Source organism: Sus scrofa, chromosome 6 (assembly GCF_054392235.1).
Source record: "Sus scrofa isolate SSC_HxYL_T2T_F1_AM1 chromosome 6, Sscrofa_HxYL_maternal_Yorkshire_Landrace_v2.0, whole genome shotgun sequence".
NCBI classification, from domain to species: Eukaryota; Metazoa; Chordata; class Mammalia; order Artiodactyla; family Suidae; genus Sus; species Sus scrofa.
Window position 1 is genome coordinate 51,597,152 of NC_139388.1, and position 19,886 is coordinate 51,617,037.

Sequence of the window (19,886 nt, forward strand, 5' to 3'; positions counted from 1 at the left end):
TGCCAGCCTACACCACAGCCACAGCCACAGACACAGGGGATCGGAGCCAGCCAGATATGCAACCTACACCACAGCTCACGGCAGCTCCTTAATCCACTGAGCGAGGCCAGGGATCGAACCTGCATCCTCACGTACACTATGTCAGGTTCTTAACCCGCTGAGCCACCACAGGGACTTCTCATTCACCTTATCATGATGCTGCCTCTATCATTTACCCCTGTGCTTCCCTCCAGTTGTAAAAGTGTTGTGTGCGGCCCCCCTTCCACTGTGAGAAAAACCAGTCTGTGCCCATCGCCTGATGAGAAGATGCCACTTGTGAATAAAGATACTGATTGAGGGGGCCAGACTTCATAAGGGGGGAAAAACCCCTTGAGACGTCCCTGGATTCCCACTGAGGAGCGAGAGGGCGATGGTGAGGGAGAGACGAGGGCAGTGACGTGGAGCTTCCCCCAAACTGTCCACTTGGGTTTCTTCTTGGTCAGAAAACTCATATTGCAACATTCTTGCCAGGAGAGGAGACAAACTGCATGGAATTTATCAAGTTTAATTTTTCAAATGTAACCATTGTTATATTAGATTATCGATCTTAAATGATAAAATTTATTTCTAAACCTATTATTTAACTATTTCAAGAGAGTTTTTTTTTTTTGTTTTGTTTTTTAATGATACAAACATGGGCAAAAATTTTGCTTCCACAGACTTACAAATGTTGTGATTTTAACTCTAGAAAAATAATATTACTATTGCCAACTAAAAGTCTGTGTTGATAAGCTCACCTATGAGTTTGATCTATAATAGTTACCAAAACTGTTTTGAGCAATGTGGCTTAAGGAAGAGTCAAACTGAGTCCAAGTCTCTTCAGGACCGTACTTCTTTCACCACTGATGAGAGAGAACCCCAGCGTTCTGTGAATGTAGAAGTCTTAGACTCGAAGTCCATTTAGCTGGGAGAAGATGACCGGCAAGGAACTCACTTCTGTGCTCAGCAGGTAAAGTTGGAGGAGCCATCCTGCATCCACAGGCCTCGGTGTCATTCAGGTGGGGACCCATCAGAGGGGACGGATGCCATCTGGCAGCTTGGGAGGCCTGAGTGGTGGGGAGGCAAGAGCAGAGCTTTACTCCCCAGGCCCCCTCCTGGGGAAGGGGCCCTCAGGGCTTGGTGCTTGGCCTCCTGGATGGTTTGAGAGACCCGTGTGATGTGGTGGTTCTCATGACCTCCTCCAGGAACTCGAGCTCTTCCACCATCTCCACCATCTCCTGCTTTTGTTTAGACGGCTCGACGCGCTCTTTCTCCAGTTCTCGAGCCAGAGAATTGAGTTCCTCCATCAGAATCACGTTGATCCTCAGCATCTCTCTGAATGTCTCAGTGAGGCCAGGTATGTTTAAGGACTCTCTCTCTAGGCTGGCCTTCTTTAAAGATGTCTCCATCTCTGCATTCTCCTTTACAGCAGCATAAATCTTGTCGATGAGCCGGCATTTCTCTTCAATCTGTGCAGCCAGCGCTTTGGCGAGCTGCTTCTCAAGTCTTATGTAAAGTCGACTTTGAACAGACCGAAGCAGTCTCAGTGTAAACAAGAGACCTACAAAGAAGCTGAAGACGATGGACAGACACACCACCGTCTGCCACTGGAGGCTCTGGAAAGTGAACCACGAACTAAAGCCTTTGGACAGCAGCCACACCAGCACCTCACTCAGCTGCCCAAGGATCAGCCCAAAGCCAGGCGCCACAGAGGACAGCATCCCCTCCACGGCACTGATCCAGCACAGGGCTCTGCCCAGTTACCATAGGGCCACCAGGCACAACAAACCTCAGGGAACACCCCAACATTCCACCTGGAACCCCACGAGCAACTGACATCCTGGATTGGTCAGTTATCTGCTCGGTGTTGGGGGAGGGTGGCAGGGGGGAGATTTGTAAATAAAATGTGCTTCTCCCCCCACCCCCCCAAAAAAGAATGGATAAGCACTGAGGTCCCACTGTACAGCACAGGGAACCAAATCCAATCTCTTGTGATAGAACATGATGGAAGATAATACAAGAAAAAGAATATATATATATTAATATATATAGATGTATTAATATATAAATATACTTATATATCAATATATATTAATATATATATATTACTCAGTCACTTTGCTGTATAGCAGAAATTGACACAACATTATAATTTTTAAAATTAAAAAAAAAGACGATTAAGATGGCAGAGTAGAAGGACTGGAGCTCACCTTCTGCCATAAAAACAACAAAATTACAGCCAACTGCTGAAGAACCTTCAACAAACAGACCACCAACTATCAGAAGAGGTATCCTACTCCAGAAGACAAAGAGGAAGCCACACCAAGACAGTAGGAGGGGCGATTCTGCAATTAGAAGCAATCCCATACCTGCTGGGTGGGTGGCCCACAGACTCGAAAGTCACTAACTCGCTGAGGCTCACCCCCAGGAGTGAGAGGTCTGAGCCCCATGTCAGGTTCCCACCCCTGGGGATCTGGCATCGGGAGGAGGGGCCCCCGGAGCATTGGCACCGAGAGCCAGCAGGGCTCGTGCACAGGAGCTCCCGGGGACTGGGGGAAACAGAGACGCCACTCTCGAAAGGCACACTCAGGCTTTCCTGTGCCCTGGGTCCCAGGGCAAAGCAGAGACTCCACAGGCATCTGGGTCAGATGTGCATGTGGTGCTTGTTCTGGCGGATCTCCTGGGAAAACAGAGGGTGACTGCGGCTCGTGGTGGCGGAAGGACTTGGAAGCAAAGGCCTCAGGAACAATCATCAGCCTGAACTCCTCTAGAGCTGGCCATTTTGGAAAAATCTGGCCCATCCATCAGGGCTGAGAAGCCACAGGCCAAACAGCAAACCAGGTGGAAACCCAGCCCCATCCCTAAGCAAACAGGCTGCCTAAAGATGCCCCAGGCACACAGCTGCCTCTAACCACACCCAGAGACAAAGCCCTACCCACAGGAACAAGAATCAGCTCCACCTACCAGCAAGGAAGCCTGCAGCAAGCCCGCGGACCAACGTCAGCCACCAGGGGGTCGGACATCGGATGCAAGAGAGGCTGCAACCCTACTGTCTGCAGAAAGGAGACCACACCAAAAATTTATACAAAATGAAAAGGCTGGAGTTCCTGCTGAGGCTTGGCAGGTTAAGAATCCAAGTCGTATCCATGAGGATGCAGGTTCGACTCCTGGCCTTGCTCAGTGAGTTAAGGATCCTGCATTGCCACGAGCTGTAGTGACGTTTGCAGATGCACCTTGGATGCCACATTGCTGTGGCTGTGTGTAGGCCGGCTGGTGCAGCTCCACTTCGACCCCTGGCCTGGGAACTTCCATATGCCATGGGTGCGGCCCTTAGAAAAGAAAAGGAGTTCCCATGGTGGCACAACAGGCACAAAGCAGACTAGGAACTTTGAGGTTACAGGTGCGATCCCTGGCCTCACTCAGTAGGTTAAGGATCCAGTGTTGCTGCAAGCTGTGGGGTAGGTCGCAGACGTGGCGCGGATCCCAAGGTGCCTCGGCTGTGGTGTAGGCCGGCAGCTACAGCTCCAGTTCAACCCATAGCCTGGGAACTTCCATATGCTGTGAGTGCAGCCCTAAAAAGGAAAGACAAGAAAAAGAAAGAAGAAAAAGAAAAGGCAGTGAATCATGAGTCAGATAAGGGAACAAGAAAAAACCCTAGAAAAACAGCTACGTGATCTGGAGATTACCAACCTCCAGGAAAACGACTTCAGACTAATGCTGGTAAAGACGACTCAAGCTCTGTCTTGGAAATAAACTGGGGGCAAAGATTGATACATGTCAAGAAACACTGAGCAAAGAAATACAAGATTTAAGGATGAAGCAAGCAGAGATGCAAAATACCATACCCCACATAAAAAATTCACTAGCAGTGATCAACAGCCGAATAGAGGAGGCAGAAGATCAAACAGGTAAGGTGGAGGACAGACTAGCGGAAATCACTGGCTCGGAAGAAAAAAGAGAAAAACGATTGAAAAGAAATAAAGACGGTCTCAGTCCAAGAGAGCTCTGGCTGGGACAGCGTTAAACGCAACAACATCCATATCACAGGGGCGCCAGAGAAAACATTGGAAGAGATAATAGCCGAAAGCGTCCCTAACGTGGGAAAGGAATCACTCAAATCGAATATTGAGCTTAGGGAGTTCCTGCTGTGGCTCAGCGGAAATGAACTGGACTAGTATCCATGAGGACTCAGGTTCAATCCGTGGCCTCGCTGAGTGGGTTAAGGATCCGGCATTGCCCTGAGCTTTGCTGTTGATCGCAGACACAGCCTGGATCTGGCCTTGCTGTGGTTGTGGCTGGCAGCTACAGCTCCTACTCGATCCCTAGCCTGGGAACTTCCATATGCCGCAGGAGCAGCCCTAAAAGTCAAAAATAACAATAGTAATAAAAAAAAGAATCTATCTTTAATGGCTCAGGTGGTTGCAGAGGCGCAGATTCAGTCCCCTGGGCTGGAAACTTCCACATGCCATGAGCGTCGCCCTAAAAAATAAGAAAAAGTGAATAAAAACAAAATGAAGACTATTACCTTTAGCAGGTAGCAGGTGGGTAGGCATGCAGCTCGGGCCAGACTGGCTGTGGTTGGGCAGGTGTCGTGCTAGGGAACAGGTGCAGAGGGATCCATTTTTCTGTCTACTTTTGTACGTATTTGATAATCTCTGTCATAAAAAAAATGTACAGATATAAACAATTAACTGAGAAGAAAATGTTCCCAGTGACAACTACAAAGAGCATGGCAGAAGTCTGGGCACCAAGCCGGGCAAGACAAGAGCTGTGCAGACCCTAAGCCGGTGTCGCTGACCATCTACAAGCACCGTGGCTCTGCCGGGGGAGGAGGGCAGGCGAGGAACTCTCGGCTGGACAAAAACGAGGCCACGTGACGAGCGGGTCAGGAAGGAAAGTCGTCTGAATGGATGCAGCTGACACATCGGACCTGAGCCCGCTGCACTTGAATCCAAGGGATGTGAGCCAGGGACAGACCTGGGGACCCTGGGCTTCAGCAAAAGGGCTTGAGAAATGCGATCCGCTGTCGTTTCCAAAGACGGCCCCGATAAGATCTGCTGTCCCACAGGCTCTCCTGAGATGACTTGGCAGGTTGCTCAGGGGGGAGGTGCCCTGTAACACCTCCCCTTGAATCCAGGTGGGCTTCTGACTCACTTGGAACCCAGAGAACGCAGCAGAAGAGACCACTGTGTCAGAAAAGTCTGCCACCCTGTGACCCGGGATGCCCGTTCGGGAGCCCTCAGCTGCCACATGAGCAGCCGCGTTGTGAGGAAGTCCAAGCCCCCTGCAAAGAGCACACGTCCCCGGGGCTGGCAGCTGTAGCTCTAGTTCCTAGCCTGGGAACTTCCATATGCTTCCATATTCCAGCGAGACCCCAGCCACCTGCCAGTATCAACTTGCAGGTGGTTGTTTTTTTTTTTTTTTCTTTTTGGCCGCATTCACGGCACATGGAGGTTCCTGGGCCAGGGATCGAACCTGAGCCAAAGTAATAACCTGAGCCGCTGCAGTGACAATGCCAGACCCTTAACCCACAGTGCCAGGAGAGAACTCCGACTGGCAGAGGGAGTTTTTTTCTTTTTAGGGCCAAACACACAGCATATGGAAGTTCCCAGGCTGAGTGTCAAAATGGAGCTGCAGCTGCTGGCCTACACCACACCCACAGCAGCACAGGATTAGAGCTGCATCTGTGAGCTACACTGCAGCTTGGGGCAACGCCAGATCTTAATCTACTGAGTGAGGCCAGGGATCGAACCCGCATCCTCGTGGATACTAGTCAGGTTTTTAACCCACTGAACCACTCTAGCAACTCCTTGCAGGTGATCCAGTCCCAGGCTTTCACCCCCGTCCTGACCCCCCACCCCCCCACTGAGTCTTCTAGGCTAAGGCTCCAGACAATGAGCAGCAGAAACAAGCCACCCTCACTATGCCCTATCTGAATTCCTAATCCACAGGATCCTTGAACAAACTAAAATAGTAATTTTACGCTGCTAGGAGGGGAGTAATGGGGTAAGTAGTGACAGAGTGTAATGTCCTATGAAGTCACTCCCTTCCTAAAAGCCACTAAGAGCAGCCACTCCCGTGCAAACAGCTATGTCCTGCGGTGTGTCACAGGGCTCAAGGAAATTAATCAACATCCACACTTTAGTTCCTGCCAATCTCATCTAATCTAATCTGTGAGGTAGGGATTAGCTTTGCCCTGTTTGATTGACATAAAGAGAAAGGCAACTGTCTTCAGATCACGTACTCAGGAAATGCAGAGCCAAAAAAGGGTCCCAGACTTCTGGCCCTTAACCACTATGTTTCAAAAGATTTTTTGTTTTGTTTCTGTCTTTTTAGGGCCGCACCCGCAGCATATGGAGGTTCCCAGGCTAGGGTTCGAATCGGAGTAGTAGCCGCCAGCCATAGGAATGCCAGATCCAGGCCGTGTCTGCAAGCTACACACCTCATGGCAATGCCGGATCCTTAACCCACTGAGTGAGGCCAGGGATTGAACCTGCAACATCATGGTTCCTAGTCAGATTCGTTTCCACTGCGCCACAACGGGAACTCCAATTTTTTTTTAAAGGTGTAAACCCTGAGGGACCAAGAAAAGGAGAGAGAAGATAAACTGAGGTACTGGCCATGTGGTAATTTCTTAGTAGATCCCAGAAGGTGAATCCTAGGCTGGAGGTGGGAAAGTATATAAGAAACTCATTGAACCCAAACCACTGAGCAGCTGGGGAATCCATGGCACCAGATGCTCCTGAGAGGCTGAGAGGGGCAGGTGGTACGTGAACAGCTACCTGCGGGCTTTAGTCCGTGGGCAGGAAAGAGAGAGAGTGGGCGAAAAGGCCAGTTAGGGACAAAGTCTCCAAGAAAGTGAAAGGCTGCTGGAGTTCCCGCTGTGGCTCAGCAGTAATGAACCCGACCAGTATCCATGAGGACACGGGTTCGATCCCTGGCCTCGCTTCGTGGGTTAACGATCTGATGGTGCTATGAGCTTTGGTGTAGGCTGGCAGCTGTAGCTCTAGTTCCTAGCCTGGGAACTTCCATATGCTGTGGGTGTGGCTGTGAAAAAAGAAAAAAAAAGGAAAAAAAGTTTTAAACAGATACAAAACAAGATGATCCCTAACTCCAGGGAAAATACAGTTATGCAGGAAGGAGAAGCACAGATACACCCCGGGGCTGGGTAGAGATTGTAAACCCTGGACACAGATCTAATCAAAATGACTTTCTAATCCGCTGATAAACAGTCAGGGGGAGTTCCCCGTCGTGGCGCAGTGGTTAACGAATCCGACTAGGAACCATGAGGTTGCGGGTTCGGTCCCTGGCCTTGCTCAGTGGGTTAAGGATCCGGTGTTGCCGTGAGTAGGTTGCAGACGTGGCTCGGATCCCGAGCTGCTGTGGCTCTGGTGTAGGCCAGTGGCTACAGCTCCGATTAGACCCCTAGCCTGGGAATCTCCACATGCCACGGGAGCGGCCCAAGAAATAACAAAAAGACAAAAAAATAAAAATAAAAAATAAAGAAGATCCTAGTGCATATCTTTATGGAGTTCCCGTCGTGGTGCAGTGGTTAACGAATCCGACTAGGAACCATGAGGTTGCGGGTTCGGTCCCTGCCCTTGCTCAGTGGGTTAACGATCCAGCATTGCTGTGAGCTGTGGTGTAGGTCGCAGACGAGGCTCGGATCCCGCGTTGCTGTGGCTCTGGCGTAGGCTGATGGCTATGGCTCCGATTCGACCCCTAGCCTGGGAACCTCCATATGCCGTGGGAGCGGCCCAAGAAATAGCAAAAAGACAAAAAAACAAAACAAAACAAAACAAAAAAAACCAGTCAGGGGGTACTTGTCACACAGCAGGAGGGAGCAGGTGAGTTGATGAAAGAAAGCTATGTCCTCTTCCTCTTGAGTGGGAAAGAGAAGATGCCTCAACAGAAAACCCGAGAAGGAGCAGTGCATAGATTATTTACAGCTATGGAGGGAAAGAGCCAGCTAAACATGTTTTGTTTTTTCTCTTTTTTTTTGTTTAAGGGCCGCATCCACGGCATGGGGAGGTTCCCAGGCTAGGGGTCAGAGCTGTAGCCGCCAGCCTACAACCACGGCCACAGCCACAGCCACAGCCACGGCCACAGCCACAGCCACGCCAGATCCAAGCTGCGTCTGCGACCTACACCAGAGCTCAGGGCAACACGGGAGCCTTAACTCACTGAGCAAGGCCAGGGACCGAACCCGCATCCTCATGGATACTAGTCAGGTTCATTTCCACTGAGCCACAATGGGAACTCCTGTTTTGGCTTTTATTGTGTCTGACTATCTGGGGCCATACTAAAATTGGAGGGCAAAAGGGCTCATTACCAGCTCGGGGGCACGGAAAACATCGTTCCGACGTCAGCAGGTACAGATTCAGATGTTACTTCCCGACCAAAAATTCTGATCCTGGTACGTTCCAGACAGGAAGGGTGAGGAAAGTGGAGGGTCCAGTGGCTCCTCCTCTGCTGGGGAAGTTTCCTGCAAAGAATCTTCCAAAAGCTCAACACAGAACATCCACTTACATGCCATTAGCTACCTTTTTTTATGGCCAAACCTGCAGCATATGGACATTTGCGGGCTAAGGCTTGAATCAGAACTGCAGTTGCTGGCCTACACCATAACCATGGCAACACCAGATCCCAGCTGCATCTGTGACCTACACGGGATCCTTAACCCACTGAACGAGGCTGGGGATCAAACCCCCATCCTCACAGAGACAACGTCAGGTCCTTAACCTGCTGAGCCACAGCGGGAACTCTTGGATGTAGCGGTTTTAAACTACATCCACCAGGAGTACCTTGGTGTCCTAGGGGTTAAGGATCCGGCATTATCACGACTGTAGCTTGAGAACTTCCACATGCTGTGGGTGCGGCCAAAAACAAATAAACAATAAAATAAAACACACCCACCATTTTTTTTTGGTGCTTCTACTATCACAAGGTGGAGGCTTAAATGCAGGCTGCCCTCAGTGGTTCGTTCATAACAAAGAGTGTGGCATGAAGGGATGGGCGTGACTTCCCAGAGTGGGTGAGAAGAGAGGAGGCAGCTTTCACCCAAGGAGCTGAAGGGACACTTGCTCCTGGAGCCTTGAGCGGCTGTGGAGGAAGCCCAGCTCGTCTGAAGATGTCTGGGCTTCCCAGGAAGGCTGTGGGCAGGTCGCCCAGATGAACTTGGCCCCTAGGGACAGAGGTTCCCCAGACCTCATAGAGCAGAGACAAGCCTTTCACTGTGCCCTGTGCAAACTTCTTCTTTTGTTTTAGGGCCGCACCTGTGGCACATGGAGGTTCCCAGGCTAGGGGTTGAATCGGAGCCGCAGTTGCCGGCCTCTGCCACAGCCACAGCGATGCCAGATCCAAGCTGTGTCTGCGACCTACACAGCAGCTCACGGCAATGCCGGATCCTTAACCCACTGAGTGAGGCCAGGGATCGAACCCACATCCTCATGGACATTGTGTTGGGTTCTTAACCCACTGAGCCACAACAGGAACTCCCACACTCTTGACCTATGGAAGCCATGAGCCCCCCCCGCCCCGACAACAGCTGTTTGAAGCCGTGAAGCAGTGGGGTAATTTGCTTTATAACAAAAGTAACTTGAACCCTGAGAAATGCAACAGCCACAGTGCCATCCTGGGTTGAGTCAGAAGTCTTTGATTAAGAAAGGGATCATGGAGTTCCCATTATGGAGCAGAGGAAATGAATCCAAACAGTATCCATGAGGACGCAGGTTTGATCCCTGGCCTCCCTCAGTGAGTCAGGGATCCAGCACTGCCATGAGCTGTGGTGCAGGCTGGCAGCTGCAGCTCCAATTGGACCCCTAGCCTAGAAACTTTTGCAAGGGTGCAGCCCTTACAAAAAAAAAAAAAATAGGCAAGAAAATGTCAGACTTTTTAAATTGTCATTTTCCTCGGTTGTAAGCTGACGCACAAACCCACAGCAGCCCCTGAATGATCTTCGCTGTGAATGAAAACCCGACCTGACGTCACCAAGAAGCGGACAGAGCCCGGGATTGTCAGTTCCTACAACCCCCGTGGGTGCAGGTGGCACTTTTGGGCTGGATGATTTCTGAAGGAGGGAAGGTCTGCCGACAGCCCGCTGCTCAGCCCTCTGTGTTCTCCTGCAGATGAGCCTGGCGGCTCCTGGTTGCTGAGGAATGACAGCTTCCCAGGGCAGGTGGAGGGGCTGTTTGAGGGGCTGAAACGACTGGGGTGGTGGCCGCCCAGGTCTGTCTATTTTCAGGACTCTGGACGTCCTCTGGGAGGATCTGGAGGATTTAGGAGGGGGACACGGGGCATGAGAAAACAGAGAGAGGGCTGAGAAGTGGGGACATGCACCACTTATTTGGAAATGAGAAAAAAAATGCTCGCAAGCCTATGATTCGGGAACTGATCGAAGATGATCAACTCGAATGAACAGGAATCCACCCAGGATGCCCGGATCTGAGTTATTAGAAATATTCGAAGCCAATCATCCAATAGAAAAATGGGCAAAAGACCTGAATAGACATTTCTCCAAGGAAGATACATAGATGGCCAGCAAACACATGAAAAAATTCTCAACATCGCTGATTATAAGAGAAATGCAAATCAAAACTACTCTGAGATACCACCTCACACCAGTCAGAATGGCCATCATTAATAAATCCACAAATAACAAGTGCTGGAGGGGGTGTGGAGAAAAGGGAACCCTCCTGCACTGTTGGTGGGAATGTAAACTGGTACAGCCACTATGGAGAACAGTTTGGAGATACCTTAGAAATCTATACATAGAACTTCCATATGACCCCGCCATCCCACTCTTGGGCATCTATCCGGACAAAACTCTACTTAAAAGAGACATATGCACCCGCATGTTCATTGCAGCACTATTCACAATAGCCAGGACATGGAAACAACCCAAATGTCCATCAACAGATGATTGGATTCGGAAGATTTGGTATATATACACAATGGAATATTACTCAGCCATAAAAAAGAATGACATAATGCCATTTGCAGCAACATGGATGGAACTAGAGACTCTCACACTGAGAGTCAGAAAGACAAAGACAAATACCATATGATATCACTTATAACTGGAATCTAATATCCAGCACAAATGAACATCTCCACAGAAAAGAAAATCATGGACTTGGAGAATAGACTTGTGGCTGCCCTACGGGAGAGGGAGGGAGTGAGAGGGATCGGGAGCTTGGGGTTATCAGATACAACTTGGAATAGATTTACAAGGAGATCCTGCTGAGTAGCATTGAGAACTATGTCTAGATACTCATATTGCAACAGAGCAAAGGGTGGGGGAAAAAATGTATACATGTAAGAATAACTTGATCCCCATGCTGTACAGCAGGAAAAAAAGAAAGAAATATTCGGAAACCACTGACAGAAAGTGCCCGCCCCAGCCAGGCATGATAGCAACTGTTTGCATTTGATGTCTTAGAAAGAACTCGACGCTGAAAAGCTGCTTCTAAAACCGACCAGAAAAACTCAGGGGGGGTCCAGAGGAGGGAGGAGACGCCAGCCCATAATATGTCCTGCCAGCCTCCCAGAAACCCTTGCACCAGAGTTCATCTTAACTAAGAGATGCTCCCACCACCAGGAAGGGCCCTGCATTGGAACACATATGAGCCTAAGCAGGATGACTGGCCAGCGACAACCCAGAAACTAAACCGCCTCCGTTAACCCCAAGACTGACCATAAGATGGAGCAGTTCTCCTGGGGTCCTTTACCCTACTGCTCTCTGCTTGAGCGCCCCCCCCCCCCTTTATTTTCTTTTTTGGTCTTTTTGCCTTTTCTAGGGCTGCTCGCATGGCACATGGAGGTTCCCAGGCTAGGGGTCGAATCGGAGCTGTAGCCACCAGCCTACGCCAGAGCCACAGCAACTTGGGATCCGAGCCGCATCTGCAACCTACACCACAGCTCACGGCAACACAGGATCCTTAACCCACTGAGCGAGGCCAGGGGCTGAACCCCCAACCTCATGGTTCCTAGTCAGATTCGTTAACCACTGCGCCACAACGGGAACTCCATCGAGCAGCCCCTTTTCAATAAGGTCTTTTGCTTTGTCAGGATGTTTCTCCACAGACAATCCATTTCCAAGTGGTAGACAAGAGCCCACTCTTGGGCCCCCGAAGGGGGTTCTCAATCCCATAACCAAAATGAGTCAGCAAGGAGTTCCCACTGTGGTGCAGCAGAAAGGAATCTGACTAGTATCCGTGAGGATGTGGGTTCGATCCCTGGCCTCGCTCAGTGGGTTAAGGATCCGGCGTTGCCGTGAGCTGTGGTGTAGGTTGCCGATAGGGCTTGGATCTGGTGGGGCTGTGGCTGTAGCATAGGCTGGCAGCTACAGCTCCGATTCGACCCCTAGCCTGGGAACCTCCATATGCTACAGGTGAGGCCCTGAAAAAAAAAGCCAGCAAATAAACTGATAACAGATTGAATGCAGACATTTGGCCAAACATCAAAGTCAAGTCAGGACTTGCAGGTTAGCAGCACATGAAGAAATATCCAGCCATGTTGAAGAATTCCGGGAAGAGCTAAGCTAGGGGGACACAGTAGCAATATATAGAAAGAGGCATGTGAAAGCGTGCTTTAGTTTATCAGAGTAATGAAGCCCAGAAATCTGGGAAACTCTCCATCCAAGTTGTTGGTGTTATGACTTCAAAGGGCACTGTCTCCTCTATTTAAAAATTCCCATTGATGAGAAATGAGCACAACCCTGTCAATCAGCTATTCTCCAAAGCAGACACATGGAGGGTCAGCAGGCACAGGGAAAAAGGCTCAACATCACCAATTACTAGAGAAATGCAAAGCAAAACTACAATGAGGTACCACCTCACACCGGTCAGAACGGCCATCACTAATAAGTCTAAAAAATAACAAATGCTGGAGAGGGTGCGGAGAAAAGGGACCCCCTCCTGCAGTGTTGGTGGGAATGTAAACTGATACAACCACTATGGAAAATCATATGGAGGCAACTCAAAACTAAATATAGAACTACTATATGACCCACCAATCCCACTCCTGGGCACATATCGGGACAAAACTTCCATAAAAAACATACATGCAGAGTTCCTATTGTGGCTAAATGCATTAAGAATCCAGCTAGTATCCATGAGGATTCAGGTTCCGTCCCTGGCCTCACTCAGTGGGTTAAAGGATCTGGCGTTGCTTCGAGCTGTGTTATAGGTCAAAGACAGAGCTCATATCCCACATTGCTGTGGCTGTGGTTAAGGCCGGCAGCTGCAGCTCCAATTTGACTCCTAGCCTGGGAACCTCCATATGCCAAAGGTGTGGCCCTAAGAAGAAAAAAAAAAGATACATGCACCCACATGTTCATAGTAGCACTATACACAATAGCCAAGACATGGAAGCAATCTATTTTTTTTTTTTTTTGTCTTTTTGTTTTGTTTTTTTTTTTTTTTAGGGCCACATCCATAGCATATAGAGGTTCCCAAGCTAGGGGTCTAATAGGAGCTGTAGCCGCCAGTCTACACCACAGCCACAGCAACACCATATCCGAGCCGAGTCTGTGACCTACACCACAGCTCATGGCAACGCCGGATCCTTGACCCACTGAGTGAGGCCAGGGATCGAACCCACAAACCTCATGGTTCCTAGTCGGATTCGTTTCCACTGTGCTATGATGGCAACTCCATGGAAGCAATCTAAATGTCCATCAATAGAGAAATGGATTAAGAAGACGTGGCACATATATACAATGGAATACTATTCAGCCATTAAAAAGAACAAAAAATGCCACTTGCAGCAACATGGATGCAACTGGAGATTCTCATGCTAAGTCAGAAAGACAAATACTTTTTGATATCACTTACACGTAGCTGAAATATGGTACAAATAAACCTATCTGCAGAATAGAAACAGACTCATAAACATGAAGATCAGATTTGTGGTTGCCAAGGGGGAGAGAGGAGGGAGTGGGATGGACTGAGAGTTTGGGTTTAGTAGATGCAAACTATTTTTTTTATTGTTATTTCCCAAGCGCAATTTTTTTCCCCAGTGTACAGCATGGTGACCCCATTACACATACAGGTATACAATCTTTTTTCTCCCATTATCTTGTTCAAGATGCAGGAGTTCCCGTCGTGGCGCAGTGGTTAACGAATCCGACTAGGAACCATGAGGTTGCGGGTTCGGTCCCTGGCCTTGCTCAGTGGGTTAACGATCCGGCGTTGCCGTGAGCTGTGGTGTAGGTTGCAGACGCGGCTCGGATCCCGCGTTGCTGTGGCTCTGGCGTAGGCCGGTGGCTACAGCTCCGATTCAACCCCTAGCCTGGGAACCTCCATATGCCGCGGGAGCGGCCCAAGAAATAGCAACAACAACAACAACAACAACAACAACAAAAAAAAAAAAGATGCAAACTATAATTACATTTAGAAGGGATAAGCCAGGAGGTCCCTGTGTATACAGCACAGGGAACTATATCAACCTCTTGGGATACAGCATGATGGAAGATAATATAATATATATGTATGACTGGATCCCTCTGCTGTACAGCAGAAACTAGCACAAAATTTTAAATTGACTATATTAGGAATTTTAAAAAATTTCTCAAATCCTGCTGATGGAGTTCACTTTTGGCCAGTGGGTTAAGGATCCAGCATTGTCACTACTGCAGCTTGAGTCACAGCTGTCGCACAAATTCAGTTTCTGTCCTGGAAACTTCCACAATCCATGGGTGCACCCTCCAAAAATTAATAAAATCCCTATATGTATAACAGGGTCACGTTGCTGTACAGCAGAAACTGACAGAACATTGTAAATCAACTACAATAGAAAAAATTTTTTAAAAACCCCAATGTGGTACCCTTGGCACACAGACCAGATCCAGCACAGGCCCCTGCCCGCCCTCGATGTCAGGCCCTGATGAGAGGCCAGGCCTCTCTAAGCCAGCTTCCTCCTCTGCATGGGGGTGCCCACAGCCCCCCGCCTAAACGCAGCCCCCAACGCCCTCTCCCAGGCACCGGCTCCCCCAGCTTCAGCAGCTGTGTGGCCAGGGGACTGGAGCGAGTCTGGGAGGCCTGAGAGCCTGGGGCCCCAAGCAGGTTCTGAGCCTCGTTGGCTCCATCCAGTTTCCAGGCTCTGCCCAGGCTCTGGTCCCTCTGGGGCCCGGGTGGGGCCCAAACTGGGAGGCCGGTGTTGGCGGGAGTGGGGGTGGACACGGAGAGGTGGGCTGCTAGCACGGCTTTGGCTCGGCTCCCCCATCTCTGCTGTTCCCTGCCTTCCAGAACCTTCTTTCAGCATTCTCCCTTTGACCCCACCCTTCATACCCGGATCCCCCTTCTGGGGACCTGGGTCAGGGGCACTGGAAATGGGCCTGGGTGGAGGGTCCTACGTTTTCCTCTTCTTTGGTTCGGGTGGGGTGTGGGTCCTGCGATCCCCCTCTCCCCCCAAGCCCCATCTCTTGTCCTGAACACTTGGGGGCGAGGAAGTGGTTCTGGGAGGTGGAAGGAGAGAAACAGACAGGAACACGTGGGAGAGTCAGAAAAGCGGGAGGACAGAGACACAGGGCAGCCAGAGCCAGAGCCAGAGCGATGAGGGCATCGCAGAGACAGAAAGCACCAGACAGAAACTGCCGGAGCCACAGGCCCCGTGGTACCGCACAGCGGTGTGTCGGGACAAACTGCCTCCTCTTTCTGAGCCTCAGACTCCTTATCTGTCAAAGGAGGCCCCCCGTGGCCTGGGTGAGGTCTGTCATCTCTTGCACACACACACACACACACACACACACACACACACGCGAGAGGCCAGAGGCTTCTGAGTGGCAGCCATGCTTATCTTCTAGCCCGTCTTTCCCCATATTGTCTGAGCTCCCGCTGGGTGCCAGGCTCTGGACTAGTCACTAAGGATGCAGCCTTGACCATCAGGCCAAAGAACCTCTGCCCCCTGAGCTTCCTCTTCCCTTTTTTTTTTTTTTTTTAGGGCCACACTCACAGCATATGGAAGTTCCTGGGCCAGGGGTCGAATGGGAGGAACAGGTGCCGGCCTAGAGCATCGTCAGATCCGAGCTGTGTCTGCGACCTACACCGCAGCTCGCGGCAACGCCAGATTGTCAACCCACTGAGCGAGGCCAGGGATCGAACCCCCATCCTCATGGATACCAGTCGGGTTTGTAACCCACTGAGCCCCTGCGGGGACCCCTCCCTTTTCTATCGGTGTAGGTGTCGTCATGGTGCTGGTATTCTACAGAAGCATAAACTGGAATTTCAGAGGAAACACAGCCTTAGTCCTTGGCCACAGCTCAGAACCTGGGAGACAGGGACCCAGGGTGCCCGCCCACAGCCTGGCCTCTCAGGATGCACGTTTTCCATGGTGAGAAGGGCACGAGAGCCCTCCTCTCTGCCAGGCAGCAGGGAGGTAGGGCGGGGCGGCGGCCGGCTGTGTTGTTGTTGATATTATTGCTTCTGTCAACTGTCCCTGTCCTTCTCAGCTCAGAGAAGACACGCAGCAGCCCTGGAAACGAACCCCAGGGACTGCAGGGGCGTCAGAGGCCTAGGAAGAGGGTTCTGGGCCAGCAGGGCCCCAGGGCCAGGGTCTGTGCCAGGTGTGGGAGGTGGGTGTGGAAAGGGGTGACGGTGAGTCAACGGGGCAGCCACACCCTGCTTTTACTTAAGGTCCCAGCAGCCATACCCCCGCTCCACCACTGCCGGTGCCACATCCCAGCCATGTCAGGCTTTGTGAGTCTTCCAGGGCCTTGGGGGTGGGGGCTCTGGACCCAAGGCTGCAGCAGAAGGGGTGCGCGGGGGGCGAGGGGGCTGGGGCCTGGCTGAGGTCTCCTGTTTCAGAGGAGAAAGTGGGGCTGCGGTTTGGGTGCTATGAAGTTCTGGGCTGTGGTCTCTGGCTCCCCGCTGGAGCCAGAGCTCTCTAGCTCTGAGCACTTCCCTGGATTCTGGGTGTTCCTGCCTGCAGCTCCTTCCCGGGGCCTGGCCCTGTGTCCTGGGTCTCTGGGCCCTTTCTTCCCTCTGATGCTGCTGCTCTGGGTCCCGTCATGGGCTCCCCAGCACTGACCCACGTCTCTCTCCTCTGCCGCCATGGTTCATGCCCGCAGTCCATGCCCCACAAAACCTTGCTGGCCGACGGCATCCGAGTCGGCACCGTGATGAGAATTCGTGGTGTTGTGCCCGACCAGGCTGGCAGGTGAGACCCCCAGCCTCCGTGGTCGGGGTGGGAGGGCTCCAGGCTCAGCTGGTGCCCCTTGTCACAGCCCAGAGACGAAGCCCCAGGCCGACTTTGCCCGCCAGGGTCTTGGAAGCCCCGGGCTAGTTCTGACCTTCTGGAAACTGATGTCTTCACTCATTTGTCCCTGGACTGTGAGGCTGGGGTCCCTAAGTCATTCTAAGAATCTGGGGGTTCAGGGCACTCTCAGGGTCCCCTGCTGAGCCTCACCCCGTGGCTTCCGGTCTGAGACACAGCAACCCTGGACATGTGTCCTGGGAACTGGAGCCGCCCTGGGCACCTGGGAGGCCCAAGCAGTCAAGCCCATGGCTCCCCGGGGTGGGAGCGTCAGGATTCCTGGGAATCTGGGGTGCCTGGGAATCCTGCCATCCCTGCTATTGTCCTGGCCCTCTGGGAACTGGGGGTGCCTTGGCCACCAGGAGCACCCTGGTCTTCGGGACCATGATTCCTTGGCAAGTCCCAGCCTCTGGGAATGAGGGGGACCCCGGGCAGAGCACAGTGACCCTCGCCCAGGGCCATGTGTGTCCAGGTCCCCAACTGGATGGCGGATGCCCTGGAAACTGGGCTCCTTGGCCTCCAGTCTGCAACCGCTCCTTCCCGCACCTGGCGTGGGACAGCCGAGGTCCCTGGAAACGGGGGTGGGCCCGGGCAGAAGGTAAGTCCCCTGCAGAAGGGGACGCCCGCTCTCATCCCCCACCTCCCAGGTTCTACGTAAACCTGCTCTGCGGCGAGGAGCCGGGCAGCGAGGCCGCCCTGCATTTCAACCCGCGGCTGGACGAGTCCTCGGTGGTCTTCAACAGCCTGGAGCACGGAGCCTGGGGCCGAGAGGAGCGAGGCCCGGGCATTCCCTTCCAGCGCGGGCAGCCCTTCGACGTGCTGCTCATCACCACCGACGAAGGCTTCAAGGTGGGTCTCCGCCGAGGCGTGGGCGCCAGCGCCCAGGGCTCTTCCCCTCGGCGGAGGCGGGAGCACAGGCGTGGCCGAGGCTGGTCGGGCGTCCTGCCCTGGCGCAAGCGCACTAGCGTGGCAGTGGCACAGACAGGAGAGCCAGAGCCAAGCGCCCGAGGGGTGGGTGTCCCAGTGCAGAGGCGAGGCCCAGAGGTCCCCCCGACCCCGACCCTCTTCCCGGTCCGCTGGGGTCCGAGGCAGAGGCTCCGGGGCAGGGGCGTGGGTGGGTGGGGAGACAGGCCCCAGAAACCAGTCCCGGCGGGGCGGGGCCGCTGCAGCCCCTCTGCCACCCAGGCGGTTCCTCACTTTCAACCCTTTGCTTTTGGGAGTGAGGCAGAGATGCGGGCGTTGTAGGGGCCCCCACCCACCTCAAAGTTTAAAAACTACTCACGTGTCAGCGATGAACTCATTTAATCCTCACGGCAAAGGGACAGAAAACAGTAGCCCCGTTTCCCCAGTGGGGCCCTTGGGCCCTGGCGGGGTTCCGTGGGCGCCCGGGTCACAAGGCGTGGGGGGGAGTCGGGGATGACTCTTAAGCCCTGCTTCCCCGCGCCTGCAGGTGGTGGTCGGGGACCTGGAGTACCACCACTTCCGCCACCGGATGCCGCCGACGCGCGTGCGTGCGGTGGAGGTGGGCGGCGACCTGCAGCTGGAGCTCGTGAAGATCTTCTGAGCCCTGGCGGGGGCGCGCGTGGTGGGTGGGCCGCAGGGCTCTTGGCCGCCAATAAAGTCTTCGTCCGTCATCATCGGTGCGCCTCCTCTGGGTCTGTGGCTCCCTCGAACACGCAGACGAGGAAAGCGGGCTCAGAGAGGCGAAGACACTTGACTCAGGGTCACACAGCAGTTGCGTGGCTCAGGCGGGATTCGGGCCTGGATCTCAGAGGGCGCTTTCTGTCGCAGGAGGCCTGAGGCAGGCTGCGCTGTGGTAGGGGCGGGGCATTGGCTGGCCTTCCTGCGGCACTTGGCACTTGCAAAGCAACCGGGTGGCAATGCGGTGGGGGGTGACCTGAGGGAGTGTGGAAGGGCCCAGGCCCTGCCTTCCGTCCGTGGGTGTAACAGACCTTCCAGTGGGTCCGTCTGGAAACAGATCCTTTGGAGACCCCAGCCTCACCAAGATCGTTCATGACTCTCAGACTCTGTGCCGACATCCCTGTTCTCGCCTCTCCCCAGCTTCCCTGGCCTCCAGATGCCTGCAGACTGCTCTGGCAGGGAGGAGCTGGGAAGGCCGTCGAGGCATCGCTGGTCTCTCATCTGTCCTCAAGTCGGGACAGGCCCCGTTAGTTCGCACCCGGGGGCAGACACTCACTGCAGCGGCAACCGCCCTGCCGAGGGGTCGGGGGACGCCAAGGGCCGGGCCCCTATGTCCCGCCCGACATCAAGTGCATGTTCATACACTTTGTCCAGCTGGCTTCACCTGATGCCCCAGAGCCCTCGGCCCTACTGGAGGCATTCTAGAAGGAAGGGGGAGTGTGGTACTTAGAGACGCCCAGTCATCTCCGACTGTCAGGTGGGGATTTTCTAGCTCAGGAGGTGGGTTTCCCTTGAATATTGGTGGGTGGAGGGGAACCAGGACCACAGAAGCGCCCCAGCCCCAGGCCCTCAGCCGGTTGCTCACAGTGGCTGTGGTCCTCACCGCCGTGGACACATTCAGGCCGGTCTCAGAAAGTTGGGAACAGTGCCCATGGCAGGATGTACCATCAGCTTCCCTCCTGGATCCGGGTCAG

The 19,886-nt window shown here is 52.8% G+C and overlaps 2 protein-coding genes and 1 long non-coding RNA gene across 6 annotated transcripts in view; 2 read left to right on the forward strand and 1 right to left on the reverse strand.

The window, feature by feature from the left end:
* NFKBIB (NFKB inhibitor beta) overlaps positions 1-19,886 on the forward strand; it is a 1,076,695-nt gene that overhangs the window by 960,047 nt on the left and 96,762 nt on the right. The window lies entirely within an intron of this gene.
* Positions 525-18,755, reverse strand: LOC146402360 (uncharacterized). 3 transcript variants are annotated; one of them, XR_014806158.1, is made up of 5 exons: positions 18,554-18,755; positions 8,351-8,503; positions 4,544-4,673; positions 2,983-3,071; positions 525-1,634 (listed from the first exon to the last, which is right to left on the reverse strand). It is a non-coding gene; the product is annotated as an uncharacterized LOC146402360 (long non-coding RNA). The 3 variants fall into 3 exon arrangements; XR_014806159.1 differs by lacking the exon at positions 8,351-8,503 and having other exon boundaries at positions 638-1,634; XR_014806157.1 differs by lacking the exons at positions 525-1,634; positions 18,554-18,755 and adding an exon at positions 2,571-2,698 and having other exon boundaries at positions 8,351-11,108.
* LOC110260983 (galectin-7-like) lies at positions 15,986-18,905 on the forward strand. Of its 2 annotated transcripts, none has more exons than XM_084960874.1 (4): positions 15,986-16,350; positions 17,087-17,175; positions 17,919-18,120; positions 18,722-18,905. In XM_084960874.1, the coding sequence occupies exons 1-4, from the start codon at positions 16,132-16,134 to the stop codon at positions 18,833-18,835; spliced, it is 624 nt and encodes a 207-aa protein (XP_084817000.1). In that variant the 5' UTR covers positions 15,986-16,131; the 3' UTR covers positions 18,836-18,905. The 2 variants fall into 2 exon arrangements, with proteins under 2 accessions (XP_084817000.1, XP_084816999.1); XM_084960873.1 differs by lacking the exon at positions 15,986-16,350 and adding an exon at positions 16,678-16,715.

Bases quoted from the DNA above. Each gene is read 5' to 3' on its own strand.
- LOC110260983 (XM_084960874.1), top strand. From the start codon at position 16,132: ATGGATACCAGTCGGGTTTGTAACCCACTGAGCCCCTGCGGGGACCCC. The intron at 17,176-17,918 runs GTGAGACCCCCA...CCCACCTCCCAG, and splicing joins GTGCCCGACCAGGCTGGCAG to GTTCTACGTAAACCTGCTCT. The intron at 18,121-18,721 runs GTGGGTCTCCGC...CCGCGCCTGCAG, and splicing joins CCACCGACGAAGGCTTCAAG to GTGGTGGTCGGGGACCTGGA.